The 20,707-nt window shown below is 29.9% G+C and overlaps 2 protein-coding genes and 2 long non-coding RNA genes across 13 annotated transcripts in view; 1 reads left to right on the forward strand and 3 right to left on the reverse strand.

Annotated features, from left to right (window-relative positions):
• LOC118450865 (glutamate receptor 2-like) overlaps nucleotides 1-20,707 on the reverse strand; it is a 64,021-nt gene that overhangs the window by 6,426 nt on the left and 36,888 nt on the right. The window contains 1 exon segment of the mRNA XM_085663392.1: nucleotides 62-184. Coding sequence (XP_085519518.1) covers nucleotides 62-184 — 123 coding nt within the window.
• On the reverse strand, nucleotides 384-1,116 carry LOC146872306 (uncharacterized). Its single transcript, XM_085663322.1, has 3 exons — nucleotides 1,038-1,116; nucleotides 489-976; nucleotides 384-398 (listed from the first exon to the last, which is right to left on the reverse strand). The coding sequence occupies exons 2-3, from the start codon at nucleotides 972-974 to the stop codon at nucleotides 384-386; spliced, it is 501 nt and encodes a 166-aa protein (XP_085519448.1). The 5' UTR covers nucleotides 975-976; nucleotides 1,038-1,116.
• LOC118450884 (uncharacterized) lies at nucleotides 12,852-16,561 on the reverse strand. Of its 3 annotated transcripts, none has more exons than XR_014983446.1 (4): nucleotides 16,410-16,561; nucleotides 13,974-14,127; nucleotides 13,063-13,154; nucleotides 12,852-12,993 (listed from the first exon to the last, which is right to left on the reverse strand). It is a non-coding gene; the product is annotated as an uncharacterized LOC118450884 (long non-coding RNA). The 3 variants fall into 3 exon arrangements; XR_014983445.1 differs by lacking the exon at nucleotides 13,063-13,154 and adding an exon at nucleotides 14,634-14,715 and having other exon boundaries at nucleotides 12,853-12,993; XR_014983444.1 differs by lacking the exon at nucleotides 13,063-13,154 and having other exon boundaries at nucleotides 12,853-12,993.
• On the forward strand, nucleotides 12,901-16,303 carry LOC118450880 (uncharacterized). Of its 8 annotated transcripts, none has more exons than XR_014983438.1 (6): nucleotides 12,901-13,020; nucleotides 13,816-13,965; nucleotides 14,019-14,443; nucleotides 14,552-14,674; nucleotides 14,773-14,860; nucleotides 15,138-15,735. It is a non-coding gene; the product is annotated as an uncharacterized LOC118450880 (long non-coding RNA). The 8 variants fall into 8 exon arrangements; XR_014983437.1 differs by lacking the exon at nucleotides 12,901-13,020 and adding an exon at nucleotides 13,025-13,076 and having other exon boundaries at nucleotides 15,138-16,303; XR_014983442.1 differs by lacking the exon at nucleotides 12,901-13,020 and adding an exon at nucleotides 13,025-13,076 and having other exon boundaries at nucleotides 14,773-14,928; nucleotides 15,138-16,298.

A 20,707-nucleotide genomic window follows, 5' to 3' on the forward strand; every position in this document is an offset into this window, starting at 1 on the left:
TTAATGATGGTTAATCCATGCAAAATAAAACAATAGAAAATGGGACTGTAAGTTATCGTACTAGAAAATACGATGGCCATTTAACCGCAAATGTTTCTGATTTACGAATGAAAAGATAGTTTTTGGAGATGAAAATAGGAAGCGTGAAATCAACACCATTTAATCTGTCATTGTTAATAGAAAACTCTGCAAGAGCAATGTCAGCACATCCAGCATGTACTTCTGCAATTGCTCCAGACGAAGTTTTTTCTTTTGGATTCCACCTTCCATATTCTTCCATTTCAGAGACAATCTCGAAAATAAAATTGAGAGCAGCGCTAATCTCATTTAATATTTTACCGAATAAACCATCTAATTTTCCATTCTTCTTTATGTTAACGAATTTATGTTAACGTCTCCTAAGGGAAAATAAAAGTAAAAAGGAAAAGAATGAAGTTAAATCTTTTTTAATAGAAAATACAGTAAGCAGTTAGACGAAAATGCTTTACCTTGAGTGCAACAGCTCTCATAACCAAACCCTGTAAATTATATCTTCTTTTGTAAAGAAAATCTGGAACTAATTTAATGATTCCTTCCTCTAAGCTCCACGTTGCTATATTATTGATCTCGATTAGATTTGTATCGACCGAATACCATTCTCGTAAAATATTTTCTGTATCACAACGTACCACCATTTCGGTATTGAATCTTAAATTAAATATATTACCTGGTGGATTGTGACAATAATCGGAACTATGTCCCTTGTAAATGAATATCACTAGCCACACAGCTAAAGACATGTCAAAGGTACTTGCTGCTAAGGAAAATTCATTAATCGTGTTGTAATTAGAGATCACTACGATGTAATACGGTCGTACAATTTCTTTTACGTAGTACGATGATTCGTGCAATTGTGAAAAGTGCAAGTTCGTGCTCGCAATACCTTCCCGAGAAAGTGCACGCCTCCATTTAAATACCATCGTTGTCATTTCCATTTCTGAGAAACATGAAAATAAATATGATAGAAATGAAGAAAAGAGAATGAAAAATATCTTTACCTTTTATCGATTCGGCATATAAAAATACTACAGATTTCGGTCCGTATAATTTGCAAATATCTATGAGAAATGGAGTTTGTTCGTCCGTCTCCTAAGGGAAAATAAAAGTAAAAAGGAAAAGAATGAAGTTAAATCTTTTTTAATAGAAAATACAGTAAGCAGTTAGACGAAAATGAGTGCAACAGCTTTCATAATCAAACCCTATAAATTATATCTTCTTTCGTAAAGAAAATCTAGAGCTAATTTAATGATTCCTTTTTCTAAACTCCACGTTGCTATATCATTGATCTCGAGTAGATTAGCATCGACCGAATACCATTCACGTAAAATATTTTCCGTATCGCAACGAACCAACATTACTGAGTTGAATCTTAAATGAAATATATTACCTAGTGGATCGTGACAATAATCGGAACTATGTCCTTTGTAAATCAATAACACTAACCACACAGCTAAAGATATGTCAATGATACTTGCTGCTAAGGAAAATTCATTAATCGCGTTGTAATTAGGGATCAATACGATGTAATACGGTCGTACAATTTCTTTTACGTAGTACGATGATTCGTGCAATTGTGAAAAGTGCAAGTTTGTGCTCGCAATACCTTCCCGAGAAAGTGCACGCCTCCATTTAAACATTATCGTTGTCATTTCCATTTCTGAGGAATATGAAAATAAATATAATAGAAATGAAGAAAAGAGAATGAAAAATATCTTTACCTATTATCGATTTGGCATATAAAAATACTACAGATTTCGGTCCGTATAATTTGCAAATATCTATAAGAAATGGAGTTTGTTCGTCGCTGATAGAATGAAAGTCAGACGAACTTGCGGTCTTCAGAAGGAAAAGAAAAAAAAGAAGAAACATTTTCAATGACACAACCAATGCCATTTTTTTCGTCTATCGATTGAATAATTATAGTGTTATTTTTCAAACTGAATGTATCAACGACTACATTCTAAAGAAAATGGGAAAATTTCAATCCGATTACGAAAGAAGGTCGCACAAAACTGAGATTCTAAACAATTTAGATAATTAATATGACTTAAATTATAATGAATATCGTGTAGATCGGGAGTCACGCGATGTTCGTATGCATATTAATGGAAAGAAAATGATTTTACTTTTACTGGCATTGATTTAGTACCGATCGATTGATAATTATCTTTTCATTTACTTCCCTTGTTGCATTTTTTCTTTTCTGCTATATGAGCATATGTGTGTGAGTGCGTATATATACATACACACAAACACGATAGTATATATATATATATATATATATATATATATATATATATATATTATTTTTCACGTATTTATAAACGCACATTACTCGTTTATGTTTTTCTATATACGATAATAAAATTTTAAAGGATATTTGATAAAATGGGAATAGTTGAAACTTCATTTCCATTGAAACAATCTAATAAATACTCTGATTGGTATAAACAAAACAAGTACTTAAAAATGACTTACGACCAGCACACTTTTGGGCAAGAATATACGAGATTTATAGAGAGAATATATAAGTATTTTCCTATAAGCAATATCCGTTTAACTGCAAAAGCTATATAATGGATTATGTTTATTATATGTTATTTATTAAAGATAACTTGAATCATCATTAGATCTACACATACCTTGTTCGGAACGTTTTTCTTTTCGTTGTATTCGAATTACAGATAGAGATGCATCTTTTAATTTCTCTTGTGACGGCTAATTAGAGTTATTTGAAAAATACACAGTATGATCTTTGCTCAAAAATTATAATGAGATTCTATTGTTTATCAATTATATTTAAAGATTTTTACAATATACTTATTAATATGGACGAGGATAGAAAAAAAATGGAAAATTCCCAATAGTTGAGTCCCTTGTACAACTCTGAAAGTGCTCGAAATGGCAAATATTTCGCCCTTCTTGATGATAAAAAACAAACAATGAATAAGTACAATTGTAAGAAATTTTTTTGAAGAAATAATTTTTTGAATATCATCATAAGATATGATGAACAATAACATTAAGGTAATGACTGAGAAGGACACTTATATACGAAGCATTACATATGAAACTAAACGATATTATATGAAAGTAGACCGCAAAGTTAACAAATTTTGATGTAATCCAAAGAATTTATCCTTAAATGAACGTATATTATGAAATAATAATTACAGCGCAATTGAATGCATATTTTCTGAATTTAATGTAAAATTTAATATTTAAAATTGAAACATCTCATTTTTTCCATTAATATTTCAATTAATTTATAATGTATACAAATTATATTAAAGAAATTTCTATTAAGACTTTACACATTTTGTTGATAATAAAAAAATTATCAATACAATATTTTCTAAATTTATGTAATAGTTTGTGTATACTTTGATCAGATATTTAATAAGATTCTCATTACTCTACTATTCGAGTTACTACAAGAAATACTTAATGCAAGTGAAACAGTCAAAATATCGCCATGAACTCGACCATTGGAAGATTGCACTACGTAAAATATAAATGGAATCATTAACTTGTTAATGAAGACTGTTTATCATCGCTAGAGAAACAATTAAACGATCATGTATTACGTCAAATTAAACATAGAGTGATTGGTTTATATCAAGAAAAACATTTGTTACGTTATAAATTATCAATTACCAAAGCGAATTACGTTACCCTTCTCGCACTGTAGTTAGTGATGATATCCGAATCATAAATTTAATCGAATTTTGCATATTTCATCTTATTCACCATTTCTCTCTCTCTCTCTCTCTCTCTCTCTCTCCCTCTCTCTCTCTCTTTTTTTCAGGCTTTACTCGTTCTTTCTGCGTTCCCATACGTCTCATGCCAATGGATTGACGGAGATCATATCGAATAGTTTCTTTTTTCTTAGATATTCGTTATTGCGTCGTAGATGTCAAAAGAGGTAATTTAACCAATATTTATATTATTTAATACAGAATGCTTGGCATTCTTTCTCTTTCTTTCATGCAATGATCAACATACTCGCAAGATTGAAGAGATCGCACTAGTTTTTTCAGAAAACATAAAAAACTTGTTGATTAATTTATCTGATTTTAATGATAATATGCGTACGTTATATATTGTAATGATTTATGTAAAAAACGATAATCATTTCCGTAAAACACCTTTAATAAGAAAAAGTTCATTACATCTGAAAATATAATTCTTTAAAGTCGAACGGTCAGCCAACCTACATGAAAGAGTCGCGTACTATGCTTCTGATAGATTAATTATAGCAGCTATTTGTGACAATCAATTGTTGAAGCAGAAGGTTGATTATATAAGTCATTATTAAGGTTTGCTTCGACTTCCGCCCGAAGAGTGTTTGGCAATCTGAAATACCTGAATTCAATCATTACCCGATCATGTCATTACCTTATGAGATTTGTTTGTTTCTTTCGATTCGTTTTGTTAATTGGTCTATTTCTAATTATATTTTTCCATACTAAAAGTATTTTGTCGACATGAATATTGGTGAACATCATAATTATAGCAGTATATAAAATGTGGATAGGTCCATTAAAAGGAGATACAGTGATCACTTTGTCTATTCGTGGTTTAATAGAAAAATTTATACATTCAACGTAACTGTTCTAACTTGAGAGAGGGAGAGAGAGAGAGAGAGAGAAAGAATGCAAAAATTCATGATTATATTATCCCAAGATAACTTTTCACGAGCAATATGCACTACGCTCATAGCCAGGATCCCTTGATACATAATTGTCATAAAAACTGATCATACGTACATTCCTTTTCTTCTTGTTACTCTTACTATGTTACCCTTTCTTTCTCTCTATCACTCTCTCCATCTCCCTCTATCACTTCATGATCCACACAATCTTTCTCTTTCTCCCTCTTTCTCCCGTTCTTTACCATTCTTCGATTAAGGCAGTTAGACTTCTTAAAGATGTTGCACATACTTTTACAGGAAAACTTTATTGTTTCATCAGGTTTCTTTTTCATGATTTCTCTAATGGCGGTTAAAAAGTAAGGTGTATAAACAAGACGAAATCTTTTTTATAGCATTCTGTTGTATCATTCACAATAAATATGAACCGTATATTTTTTAAAAAAAGATCTTTATGGAGATATTGTAATATAAATTTACCGGCAATAGCATCAAATGTAGTAGTATAAACTTTAAGTATCAACTCGTACTGATACTTTAAGGCTTGCTTTGATTTCCACCAAAAGAGTGGATTAGAATATACAATCCATGTTAAAAGCGGCTACTATAATTTATGGTATATAATTTTTATGAGATATAAAAATAGATATACGGAAGAAATGTAAGCTATGATAGCGATCAGAATAAATATTAATTCACATTATTACCTATATAAAACACCAGGTATGAATGCGACAGAGCACATCGGTTGTTTTAATTCAGGAATATCGTACATCGAGTGACGAACGAATGAACAGATGAAAGTTTGTTTGGTTCATGGCGATATAAATAAATTGAGAGCTGTTAAATAGTACGGCATTGGACGTGTAATTAAAAAATAATTTTTTAAAGGTGCATTGCACTTCTCCTACCGTGGTCAATGGTGACGGTCGACTTGCACAAAGAATATTTTTCTAATTCTACATATAGTTAGAATTTTACATATAGACAACATTTCCTATATATTGTTATTTCCAAAATCAGCGTTTATTGTATATCTATGTATATAAGAAATATTTTTCATGAATGAACATAGGAAATAATTGCTTTTTGCATAATAAATAATGTAATTACTGTTTATTACGCCAAAATTAGAAATTAAAGTAGAAATAAAGTTAAAAAATAAAGAAGAAAAAAAGTAACAAGCTAACAGAAAAGATGATTTTCGTAACATATTCGTATGATTTATGACATATGAATTATTAATATTCCAATGAAGAATTAATTAATAACCGTTTTATAAAAGGATATTCAGTTATAACATCAATTGACTGTCGTAGATAGCTGCTATAAGCAATCTATCAGAAGTTTAGTACGTGACTATTTCATTCAGGGTTTACCGACCTGTCCAGTTCAAAGAATTATAGGAAATGATTATCGTTTTATGGTGCATTCTACATAAATCATTACAATGTATAACGTATTGTATATCATTATTAAAATCAGATAAATTAGTCAACATGATTTTTATGTTTTCTAAAATAACTCCATATGTGCTGTCTCAGTATTTCGATCATTGCAAGAAAGAAAGAGATAGAACGTTAAGCATTCATTATTAGATAATGGTTAAATTTTCACGTGTGGAAGCTGCGGGTGCAATAACCAAAATCCATGAAAAAAGAAACTATTCGGTATGATCTGTGACAATTGTCGGTGATTACATGTTTAATTATTATTTTGTCATTGTTTTCTCCTCCTCTTATTTCATATCTCCTTCATTCTATTTCTCTTTCACACTTACACTACCGCACATAGTAGTAGATTAAATATTTTTATTTGCCGAATCAAGCATTCCTACAAACTGAACATTACACTAAAAATATATTTTACATTATACATTTGGCAGATGCCTAATCCACCGGTCATTATCTAGATTTCTTTCATTGGTCATTCGTGTTTATTAAATACTCTTAATTTAATGAGTAATTCTATCAGAAGATTTAATGAGACAGAGGAAAAAAAAACTATAATACATACAATACAATTTTAGTTCTCATCTTTTTTTGTACTAATCAAGGATCCTTATTTATTTTCCAAAAACAAAAGCTGAGGACATTTCTAAATTTTTTATTCGAATCAACGCACGAAGGAGAAAAATATTCAGAGCAAAATATTCGGGAAGACATCTATACGATAGCTACAGATGTAAGTCGCATTTATTATTTAGATGCAATAAAATTTGGATATTCAAGAACGTACATACATATTACACTTTCTTAATGAATAAGGGCGGCGGCACTAGGTTAGGATACCGTTGTAGGCCGTCAGCAAAATATCATTCGCCGCGTTCCCGCAAATTAATAGTAGAACGAGTGTTCTTTTAAAGGATCCCGTGAGAAATGGAGAAGTAATTGCGCGATATTAAATGGTGCGTGCTAAGTAAATCTCACCGTGTATTTGATTAAATGAGTTACAATTGTTTGTGTGTCTTGTGTATGATGTGTAGTTAGTTGTACTAGTTGCTTCTGAAGGAGGCTTGAGAGCTTAGATGTTTTGAATCTGAAAGATGTAACTTGACTGATTTTTTGGCCTCTTTAGAACTATCCAAGCAGAAATTGGTAAAGGCCGAAGTTTGAATATGGAAAGGGAAAGAATAAATGCCCATTGGTCGGGGATAATGTATAATGTGAAGATGGACACCCTAAGGTGCCTGACCAATGTTTCCTCGTTTATTTCAGGCATACGCAACAAAATATCGTCCTCCTAGCCACCCTTGATGTGCAAATGGTTCGTACCATTGGGGGTGGGGGAGCCTTTCGGTACCTTTGGGTGAGAAACCACGCTTTCGATGCAAAACCTGGAAAAATCCCAGGACCGGAGGACGAATCGGGAGGACAACTTCACCATGTACCCTAAGGTACATGCCTACGAGGAACCGCGTGGAGGTATGCCCCGTCGCTCGGCCTAGCGACGTCCCGGCTGTAGCCCGTCAGCATTTAATAGAAGAACGCACGTGGACGTTAATCTAACTTACATGGTGATCGTGCCCCGAACACCTCGAAAGGAGTTCGGTCGATCTCCGCTGGCTGTGTATCCAAAACCCATAGGGGTATTGGCATTTCGATGCTCCTTGTTCCTAACACCAGAGACTATCCACCCATGTTCGATGTTGCTAGGGGAGCCCGCACGACGGGAATTAGTCGGGGATAATTTGTTGGAATGTTTAAACATTCCGTATGTGCTTCCTTTGTTCTAATGATCGTGTGATTAGAATATGACGATGGATATTACCTAGACAAAAGCCAGATAGCCCTTGGCTTATTGCGCCTAGGTGTCTACTTTCATTATTTACTTATTGGCCGGATTGACATATTATCAAATCCCAGATACTTTATTAAGAATGCCTAGGCCTAGACAAAGGTGGCCACGCGTTTTTATCTATGCATTTTGTTAGTTAATACCCAATAGGTTCCCAATTAAATATTTCCAATGGTGACATATAACCAACCTGTAAAACAAAGTGTAAATATTTCCAATGATGATATATAACTCTTAAGACAAAGTGCCGCGAACAATGGAGAGACGTACGTATGCGTTAACATTTATATAACGGAAATAATTTTCATATTAACTTCTTATCATCCTTTTTACAATTTCGATCAGAAAGGATACGAGGAACTGAACCAAATCTACAGTTCGAACGATCTGAAATATGTTCCAATAACATATGATGATATTAAAAGTATAAAATTGTTGGAAAGAGTGATCAAGGAAACGTTCTCTTTTTTCTCCAGGTCTAGTCATCGCTCGGAAAGTAAAAAAAGATATAGAAGATATCTCTACGTATAAAATTAATATTATTTAATAATAATATTTATTTATTAATTAAAGCAAGTTACAAAAAATTGGACTATACCGAAAGGGAGTCCTATAAATTCTATCGAGACGAAAAATATTCGACCCAGTCGTTACTATTCAATGCGGATAAGTTTCTACCAAGTATGAGTACTTTATCAAAATTCTTACTATTCAGCTACGGAAGAAGACATTGCATAGGTAATTATATACTCATATATTATTGTAATAGCATACCATAAATTTATAGAATAAAATGCATTTATAAATGATTTTATTCTTTTCTTTAGATAAAAAATTTGCTACGCTAGAGATGATAATAATAATTGTTACACTGGTAAGAACAACTATAATTAAAATAGATTAGCCAATAGGAATTGAAGAAGTTGGAGTAAATTTGAAAGTTAAAATCAGCGGAATCAATAAAACTAAAATTTGAAAGAGGAAATTAATTAAAATATATACATGCATAACGAATTCTGTGCGTGTTAATCGGTAGCAGAAATAAATTAATAATTGTATTAAATAAGTATTGTATAAAAACCGTCCACCAGAATCTGATAATTTCAAGATCACTTTTACACTAATTTCGAATTTCTTATAAAATAGTGAAAACTTAAAATTGCATTCATATAGATTTTCTTCTCTATGCTTTTTTTTACCTTTAATTAAAACTCGGGGGTGGGGAGTACTATTCAATTTTAGAAATTCACTAATGAGCGAATCATATCTAAGTATATAGAATATATTAGTATATATAATAAACCCATAAAACTTCTTTTCCATTTGTTTAGGAATTTGTTCGCGTATTGTATCTTACAGAAGAAACGTGTAAATATGTACAAGACAAGCCAAATATTCATAATTCTCTCTTTTTATTTATAAATATGAAAAGGAGTAGCCAAATCAGTACGTGTATTAGTTACAATGACTTAGACTGTGAGGGCTAATTCATAAGTGTGTGATATGATATGAACAAAGTCATTATTATAAGCATTGTAATAAAATAATGATAGAAAACTGTCTAGAAAGATGTAACCTTCATACTGAAATTTATTACAATGCCAAAACATATATTGCCCAAGATTAAATGTAGCTGTCTTCATAATGTCTGATCGGATCAATAAATTAAGATATATTTATCATAATACACAGTCATTCTGGTCATTTTTCACAATGGTCGAACATTATAAATTAGTAAATCTGTTTAATCATTTAGCCCATGACATACATATATAATACTTTAATGCTATTTTTGTTATTGTAGGCGAGGTTCACATATAACAGATCAATATGATCTGTTACTATTTGGTAAGATAAAATGATATAAATAATACTATTTAGACAGTATAGGAATCGGTCGAGTTGGGCTAGGAGTGAAGTAGAGTCCGGATTTTGTGTTATGATTTTACGTTATAGTATCGAACAGTAAATTCAAGTTGCATGCAATTATTCTTGCCCGAAGTTTAAATTTTTTTCTCATTTGGAGTAGACTTTCTATTATTTTCTAATATATACACATTTTCCAGTACATATATTTCGAGAAAAAGAAGGAAGAATGGCGGCTTGAGCCGCATACTTACCTTGATATAGGATTTCAAATATATACCTCCCTCAATCTCACAGTTATGTTATTTATGTTAAAGTACTAAATATTACATCTAATTGCGGGTAAGTACATATATATATATATATTACATATATAAGAAATGTATTTTCCAAACGTATGATTTTCATAAGATAAGATTTTTATATGTCATATCTATTATCTCATTATATGTCATCCCTCAAATTTCGCCATGATAGGCCATCAATACCTACGGAACTAAAGCCGAAATTTCTAACAATAATTCCTTCAAAAAATCAGATTAATTATTACCAATGGCTAATTTTAATGTTTAGTTACAATTAATTATTAAATTATTAATAGAAACTAAACAGAGACAAATTATGAAATTTTAATTACTAATAATAAAGGATTAATACATAATTGAATACTAGCTTATACATCTTCTGTATTAAACTTTTTTAATCTGATAATCTGAAATAGTAATTAATACAAACTGATTTGAAATAATTATTATTTATGTATGTTTTCATTAATACAAAATACAAACGATAAGAAGAATACAAATCTATTGGGTCCTTCAATCTTCGGTTATGTGCATACGTTTGAAAATTGAACGCGATGTTCAGGTAGTGATCTTACTCTAAAATCGCCTAATTCAAATATGTTAATATTATTCAAATAACAATCATAAATATTGTTGACTCATATTAATTAATTACTTAATAATTAACTGTTAACCGATTATTAATGATTTAGCAATGATTAGATCTAAATACTGTATAAACTTCTTATTTAAATAATTAATTATTTCGTTTTTGTAAGGATATTCATCATCCCTAGTTTTACAATGGTTTACGCAAACAATGAAAACAAACGTATTTCTTGACCAATTTAGATATAGAAGACCTCATTTTAAAGAAGAATGTTTATGTATAGAACTCACTTTTTCGAATTTTTGCAAAAGCTTTATTTTCTTTGAAAAAAATTGTGTTAAAAATGATGTTCTTTCTAGAATAGTTTATGCAGAAATATGAAGCTTTTTCAAAAATTTCAAACAGTGGGGTCCTAGATTAAACCTTCATTTCCAAAATGGGGCTTTAATTAAGAAATATGCTTGTTTTCATTGTTCAATTGCTATTTCGACATTTTTTGAAAAGAAAAAGTTTTGTATATTGTCCTCCCTGTGAAATCTGCACCAAAAGAGAAGTTCATACCTTCACGACTGATTTTCATATCTACACTGAAATGATTTGTTTCGGTTTAGTAAATGATAGCTCGCTTGTTTGTTTGCATAAACTGATGATACTAAAATTTTCTGAACGTTAAGAAATGCGTTTCACGATGTTCTTATGGAGAAACAATGGACATTTTCATGAACTTTCGATAAATGACTTTACGGCGAAAATAAGGAAATGCATGTTCAATCGTTCATGTCAATGGATCTGAATTTTTAAGATATTGTTAAATTTTAGAAAATTTTGTAGTTCCTTTTATATTTTATAAACTAAATCGTAGTTTTTATAAGCAATATGTGATACATTGACAAACATCTAGATTAATAATTCTGAAATCGTAGATTCTCTGAGGCTGAATGATTCCGTTGTTTCTTTTTCTTTTTTTGTTGTATCGATGTAAAAGAAAATAATCGACTAATTTATTCGTTGATTTTTTTATTTGATACTTAAATAGAACGTTACTATCCAATATTTTATATTTATTTCATCTACTGATAGTTGATGTGAATAGCATTATGATTTATCTTGCATAGGATGCAATAGCATTAATATTATATTTGATGACTAATGCATATAAAATATATATATATTTTTCGATTGATTTTCCAATAATAATAATAATTAGTGGTAGATTAAAGATCAAAATATAAGTTCGTTTCCACATTATCTACGGGGATTTTCTTTCAGCGCTTTTATGGATTTTATTTTACTTTTTATGGATTTCTCTGTAGGAGTAATTACTATTACTACTACTATTACTATAATAATACATAATATAACAATATAATAATAGGAAGAATAATAATAAGAAGGAAAAGTAAAAGAATATACTCACATTTATTACATGTGTCCTCTGTCCAAAATTGTTTATTCTCGTAAAATTTGTTATCTTTCGATTCGTAATTCCGCGTATATTTTAGAAACACAACATGCTTAGGACGTTTAATTCGAGATTTTCAAATAGCTAAGTATCACCAGTGCTTTTACTATTATAATATAAAATAAGCATAATGTATGTAATATTTAAATACGTTTTTATTATTATTGATTTATAATCAGTAATAGACTACTATTACTACTAGTATATTTATAATCAGTAGTAGACTATTACTACTACTAGTAGTAATAGTAATAGTTGTACAATAGAACAATAGAAGTAATAGTTGAAATAGTATAGAGTGGAATAGTCATGAAAAGAAAATCACGTGAAAAATACGCTCGTAGGTAGAGTGGAAATGAATCCATGTTTTAATTTACATTAAAATAATATAATATATAAGTTTTCACTACTTATTTTTGGCAAAATATTCTATAAAATCTTATTTTTTAACCTATATTTATATACTAATTATTATATTTAACAATTATATTTATTATTCTTTATGCAATTGCGGAACAAATGCGTACCAACGTCATATCTAATTCGAATCACTACAAAACCACCTAAAAGCGACCATCTAAAAAAGATCTACATTTAAAAGATTGAAAAATGTGAGGTCACGGCCTACTAACATTACCTATTCTATCCCAACCGAAACTCATTGATATGTTATGACCAATGCAAGCTTAAACAATAACCGGACAGACGCATGGTGGGGGACAGCCATCACCACTTTCACTTGTAGTTGATATTTTGTCCATAGTTGTCGCCGCAGTCAGGCACGCTGTGAAGGATGAGATAGATTTTTAAGGTTAGTATTTCTTTTCATTTTTATGGAGTGATGTGTTCTTACAGTCTTCAGCAGTGGTACTAATTGCTTCTTCTATATCATATTATCCATTATTTATGTCGTTCATTTAATGAATCTTTCAGTAGGTTTTCAACCTTGAAACCAAAATTACCATGTTGAAGGTTTAATAAATGATATTCGTTTGTAGAAACTAAAATTAACCTCTAAATATGATTTTAATCGAAAGCTTTTAACACATCAAGAAATAAAGCGGATCAAATTATTTTTAAAGTAAAACATAACAAGTTGAAGAAGCTATTACTAAAATTACGGAACCTTTTCATTATATTATTCATTCTAATTAATTAATTGTAGTAATAGTACTACTTACTCTTAATAATTATTTTTATTAGCTATTATTATTTCCAAAACACATTTCAAACAGACATTTAGTAACACGTTTTTACTTGGTATATTAAAATGTGGAAAGGTCAAAAGATTTTTAGTAAGAATAATAATCCTGCAGAGAATTAACAAAATGTTTTGAAAGAAGTATCCTGTTAATTGGTAATATTCTATTATTGGTATATAGTTCATCAGTAAGCGAAATAGAATTTAATAAATATTCCGTCAAATAAATAATTCTTTTATTGCTTTTGTTAACCGCAAGTTTTTTCATTTATTCTTAATAAGAAAATATAAAATGATACTGACTGTATTATTATTATTAAGTGAAATATTTGCATCAAAAGTGTATCTTTTCTTTATTTTTAAATTATGTCAATGTATGACTGTACGTAATATGCAACGTTTCAGAATTGGCCAACCATTGAAGTTATTTCATTTAAGAATGAAAGACGTCGATCCAGAAATGTATCATTATGCACTGAATTATTACTATACTGAGGAAATGAACGCAACAAAGGAATATTCCATTGTGCAATAGATTGGACTGGCTTTCAATTGGTACGTACCAAGAGTTCGTGTTTTCATCTCGATTCTGACTTATGTTTTCGCAGGTTATTACTAGACCCTCAACGAGAATGTTGCCACGATAAGATCATGCTTCAACATCGTTCCATCCTCCATGATTACTGGATTTTTATTGGATAAGAATGGTTGTTATTTCTATAAAAATAGGAAAGAAAGATATCTTAGGATTCAAGAATATCATTCGATAATATGTATTCGTCAGTTAGTCGATAATTTCTCGTCCGAAAGATTCATTATGCACGTAAAGATTGAGAAAAACAAGAGAACTATTCAAGAGATCATCTGAAGGGATATTGAAGAACATAGGTGCAGCAAATAGATGAAAGAGAATAAATTTATCTATCGAATCTGCTAGTTTAATAACAATCGTAGAGGTGGAGAAAAGCAGTTTATTACAAATAATGCTTAAGAAGAATTGTTTTGAAGGAAGAAAATTTTGTGGAAACTAATGGTAAGAAAGCTCATGTTTGTTCATTGTCATGGAGTTTTGTTTCGTCAATCATGCGGAACATATTTTCTGTTAATTGAATATGGAAATTGGTTTGTTTCATGGTGGTAGAACGATCGTTGATGAAAGAAGAATAAGATGCGGACCACGTTCTTGTATCAATCTTGCTATAGCAATCTATCCTTATACGTACATTTATCTATTCAATGGACCAATTTAGCGGTAGACGCTTTGGTAAGTAAATGTGTCGTCGAACAGTACAAATATGAAGATGCCTGAAAAACAAAATAATCATCTTAAGGATCCGTCAGTTAAAGTTTCTATATTTCCAGTTTCCAAGCTTTTTATGGAAAAGAACAAAAAATCCACATGCTAAAGCATCAACGAAGATTCTAGAGATTAATATTTATAATAATGATAGTAAGAAGCGTAAACCAAAGCATTGGCTTATTTGAGATTTTTTTTTTGGCGATAAGTTGAAAGGATAAGTAATTAAATTTATTGCAATACTAATTTCAGGTGTTTGATTAACTAATTACTTATTATACTATGATCAAAAGCTCGATCACTGAATCTAATGTCTATAAAATTAAACGGTGATAAAATTTTCATTAGTGAACTCGATATTTTTTTTTCTATTTTTTTTTTTTTTTAAGAGATCGGTATTATTTCTTAAAAACGTTTTTCTTTTCGATAGGTCTCAGTGTGGCTTGGACATATTCGAAGGATATGCCGATTGTTTATTTCGACAAAATTTACGGGTAGTCGAGTTAAAAGAACAAAACGAATAGATGATTACCGGGTTGTATTCTCGAATGTCTGAAGGAGGAATGAATTAAAGAGTCAGCTGAATCAATTATTTAACATGTATGATTCGTCCAGTCATTAGAAACTAAATAAGAACTAGTTTTATTAATTACGTTTGAACCTTTTTAACATTTAATAAAATAAAAGTTGTTATCAACCAGAAAATTAAAATCGCATTTCTTCAATAACTATCGATTTAAAATGGAAAAATGATACCGTTGTAAAAAGAATAAAAAGGCGTTTCAAATGATATGCCTCCCGGCCCCTTTTGCCGTTTAAAATTTTTGAGGCGGTTGCCATCTCCTTAGGAAGTAAGCCTAAGGAAAAATGCATTTATGATAAGGACCTATTCTCCTCGAAGACAATCTAAACTAGATATGACGTTTTCTGAAAAAGTCATTAAATTTCATAATAATCCTGATGGATTCTTTTCATTTGGATATATATGTAGGTTACGTATGGTGACTGATATCTTTCCATTTTTCTCATTTTGTTTTTCTTCTTATCTTTGTGTGTTATATATGAATTTGTTCTGTTATTAAAAGTATTTTATGTTAATGATTTGTATCAACGTAAATACAATATATAATGTGCCATATATAAAGCATCCATAAGTTATTAAAGTGAGATAAGTTAGTCGTCCTAAATGTTTACGATTTCTAATAAAATTTTTTTGTGCGATTTTGAGAGAAAGGAGAAGGACATGTAAGTTAACAATATTATTGGAACAATAAACAGAAAAATATTCATTATTGCATAATTCTGTTGAGTTACCATGTGTAATACGTCGAATCGATATAAATAATTGATATGAGAAAAATAATTCGAGATGACTTGCTTCAATTATTGATCATTACGTAAATATGTATGATAATTCATATGTAATAATCACATATATATGTTACTCCTTCTTTCTCTTATTTCATCTCTTTCTCTCTCTCTCTGTCCCCCTCTTTCAGATCCACCACCTATCACTCATTCTTTTTTTCTCTTTGTCACCTTTTCTCGTTCGTCGCATAATTGATTTCTATTTCCGATTGCTTTATTCGATAGCTTCTTTTATTATTCAGAACGCATTGTTATAAAATATAACATTAATAAGTGGAAAAATTTGAATAAAGAATTTAAAAAACAAATCATATACTTTTATAGATTCTTTTACCTCTATTAATTATATGGAACTGTCATTAGAACAATCATATCGACTTCTTAAGGTGAGACGAAAATATCCTCTGTACAAATCGACCGTCATCACTGGCCATTTCTAACGGCCGTAAAAATGTCTCTATTTAAATGCCTGCTGTTCATCGACAATCTATATTACAATTACACGTTTTATTAGGAATATCTAACGAAAATTCCTGTTTACCGATTTTCGATAAAGTAGATATCTTTTTTTTTCTTTTATTTTTTTATAATAGAGTAATGATGAAACATTTAATCACTATCGATTGATGATAATGTATCAGTCAACAACAAAGAAATCTTCTTTTGAACTATGTTGGTAAACAGAGCCCTTTGCTATTAATTATTTGTTAATAATATACTTACTTCATCAATAGTCAGCAAAGTAGATTCCTATTTATCCACCAACCTATACCGAAGTATCTTTATGGTAACTTTCTGTAACGTAGATTTCTTTATATCAAAAACCTTGTAGATTTTTGCTTTGTCATCATTCGATATTAAGATACCTATCGTACATAAAATTATATATTCCATGTTCCATTATGATTTATAAATATAATATAATTAAATATTCCATAATTTAAATTTATTTTTAAATTGTGTAATGTATATACGTATGGAATCTTCTGTCTACTCGTGTTAGTTCCTGTTCTAAACGATCTACAACATATTGTGGTAAACAATAAATCGAATTTACTTTATTCAATGCATAATCAGTATGCATTAACGATAATGCAGCAAGTCCAAATAATGTATGAATAATACCAGTGATATCATCACATCTATAAGCAAAGCTTTCACTATCAATATCTTGACACGTCAAAACGTTATCTACCTATAGTACAAGAAATGAAGATATTTGTATATGGTAGAAGTGCCAACACGTACCTTTAAAACATTATTTTTTAATTACACGTTCAATGTCATACAGTTCAGCCGTGAAAAGCTTTCAACTTATCTATATCGTCATCGACCACACAGACTTTCATCTGTTTATTCGCTCGACACTCGATGTTCGATATTGCTGAAGTAAAACATTCGATGTGCTCTCCTATACTCATGCCTAGTGTTTTATATGTTATGTAATCATGCTCTTCTCTCTTTCACACATGTCATCACACACGTGTACAATTGTTTAGAGTACGGGGCAACGAACTTCGTCTAGTCCAAGGGCGCTTGGAAGTTGCACGTGGACTAATACTCATTCTGATCGCTATCATAGTTTACATTTACATTTATATATTATACAAATTATATGCCATAAATTGTAGAAGTCGCATGTACCATGGATTTTATACTCTAAAGTCAATAAATTGCAATGCTAGAAATGAAGCTAATAATTTCCATTGTTAATAAGTTATATCATTAAAATAAATCGGTTAATAATAGTTGAAGAAATTCTCATAAAAATGAATGTTATGTAAAGCCGGCCAGACCTGTAAGAATAAAATTTGAAAAAAGAATTAAATTTTATAATATATATAAATGTAATAAATATATTATTAATATATTATGTTTTTATACATAATAAATTCCGTACTTGACGACAGGTCTATAGCAGATGTAAATTATTAATCGTTCAATCTAGGAACTATAAAAAAACTATACACAAGGATCTCATGCAATTTTATATAATAAGTAATCAATGGATAAAGACTTTGATGATCATTCTTACTGTTAATTTCTAAATTCTTATAAATTAGTTTTTTTGGAAATTAGTAAAACTTCAGTAATGCATTCTTATAGATATTTTTTGTACATGCTCGATATTTGATACCAATTAACCCTTTCTCTACCTATAACATGTCGTCGGGCAATGTATTAATTTTCTTTTAATGAGATTTGAAATATTGGAGTCAGCGAAGTGTAACGATGTAAATGATCATTCCTGGAAACAGCAATACGAGCATTCAGTTCGTACTGATACTTTAACTATACACTACTACATTCGACACTACCACGATTGGCGGTAAATTTATATTATAATGCCTCTATCAAGACCATTTTTTAAAAATTATACGGTCCAAATGATTATTTCATGTTCGTTATGACCGATACAATAGAATCCGTATGTTAAAACAAATTACATCTTGTTTATATATTTTACCTTTTAGCAACCAATAAGAGAAATCGTAAAGAAGAAACTTAATGAATTAATGAAGTATTTCTGTAAGTACTTTCTGAAAGTATATACTGAAGTATTTCTGAAAGTACGCAACATCGTATAAATCTAATACTCAGTTGAAAAATGGAATAGAGTGGGAGCAAGAGGAAAAAAGAAGAAGATAGTGAGGATGATGAAGTGGTAGAGGGAGATAGAGTGAATGATAGAGAGAAAGAGAAAGAATAAAAGGTTGTACGTTGTGAAGAAGGAAAAGGAGACAGAAAGGGGGGATATTTATAAGCATTTATTAAATCATAATTCATATCATATAGCTTTCTCATGATCAGCGGTAATGTGTTGTATCTATTACATTTTAAGCCTTGGTAGAACTAAATAAAAAGAAATGGTTACTTGTTATTCTTATACTTGTTATTTTATGCACTCTCTTTCTCTCTCTTTCACGCACACTCTCTAAGAAAAATCTACAGAGGAAATCATACGAAAATGCAGTTCGACCGTATTTTTATCTACAAGGTTGAGCGAAACGAAAAATATTGAACCGAAATGTTAACATTCGATCCAGACGGATTTCAAATCGTCGAAGGTAATTGATGGAATTTCTTAACATTCAGTCAAGGAGAAATAAATTACACAGGTAATTACACATTTTTATAGATTATTGAAATTACATTTCAAAAAGTTATAGAACAGAATTATACTTAAAAATTAAATAGAAAAATAATTATTAATTATTTAATAAACATTATTAAATAATAATAATAATAAATAATAATAATGTCATATTCCTTTAAAATTCGAATATCTGCACTAAGAAATATTGTGTTCTTTTTGGACAAATTTCACAAAGATTCAGACGAATGCCGTTCAATATCCTCAAGCTGAGAATCTCTAAGGAAAATTTTTAATTAAAAAAGTTATTCCTGTCTATTCAATTTCAGGTTTATCATTAAAATGGTGTTCTTGTTATTGCTCGGTTTTATCAATATCAAAGTATTAAGTTTCCGACTACGTGAGCAACTACAAAATTTATATCGGAATATTCGAATAATTGTTTAATCACCGACCAATACTGAGATATCTGATGTTCTAGCAGAGTTATTAGCACTATCTTGCGAATTAAATTTTTAGAAAATGTACGAAAATATATTCTTCGAAACTCTTGACTAAAATATTCTTTTATGAGAAAACTCTAGTACAATAATACAATTCAAAAGGTTACTTGTAATCGATTTGATGATCCTCTTTACAAAGAATTCCGAGCCTAGCGCCTAGTGTAATGTCATTGCAACCAATGAGTCTATGATATTTGTCTCAAATTTCTTAATGATTTATGCCATTATAAGAACAGACATAATTCTTGACCAATTTTGACGATCACGTTCTCGATTTCAAAACAAGTTTACTGCATATCTTTTCCGAATTTTGGAAAGAACTTTTCGTTTACGCATAAATAATCATCGAATAAAAATAACATACTTTACACGATTTTTTTCGAAGATAACTTTTCGAAAATTCAATACATTGGATTAAATCTTCGTCCTTAAAATGACAACTTTTCTCAATTGTTCAAGAATTACTTCTATCTTCATCGACGGCGTAAATGCCGTTTTCTACATTTTTCGAAGAAAAAATTTATTACTGTGATGTTTGTTCATTATATTTATAGATTAAAAATATAGAGATTATGTAAGCAATGTGTAGCACATTTGCTAGGATTTAGATTAGTAACACAAGAAATCATACGTTCAATTCTAACGAAACTAATGAACTAATTTACTTTCCCCTTCTCCTTATTTGATAATTTAGTAAGGTGTTACTATTCAATCTCTTACAATTCTGTACATTTCTTCCACTAATAACTGACAAGAATTTCGCGGTGATCCGTGATAGCATATATATGTGTTATAGCAACAGTATAATTTTGTTGGATTAGATATGAATATTAAGTATATACATTTGTCGATTACTTTTTCAGATTTAATGAACATATATATCATATATTAGTGAACGTATATATTATATATTATTTTTAATAAGGATCAAAACTCAAGGTTTTTTCCAGATTATCTGCGAGATTTTTCTCCCAGCGTTATTTCGTTATGGTTTCTTCTGTGTGAGTTCACTTTATATTATTTCAGTTACTACTA

Source organism: Vespa mandarinia, chromosome 21 (assembly GCF_050613455.1).
Source record: "Vespa mandarinia isolate Hongniang chromosome 21, ASM5061345v1, whole genome shotgun sequence".
NCBI classification, from domain to species: Eukaryota; Metazoa; Arthropoda; class Insecta; order Hymenoptera; family Vespidae; genus Vespa; species Vespa mandarinia.

Coding starts and splice junctions, on each gene's coding strand:
- LOC146872306 (XM_085663322.1), bottom strand. CDS start 974: ATGGAAATGACAACGATGGTATTTAAATGGAGGCGTGCACTTTCTCGG.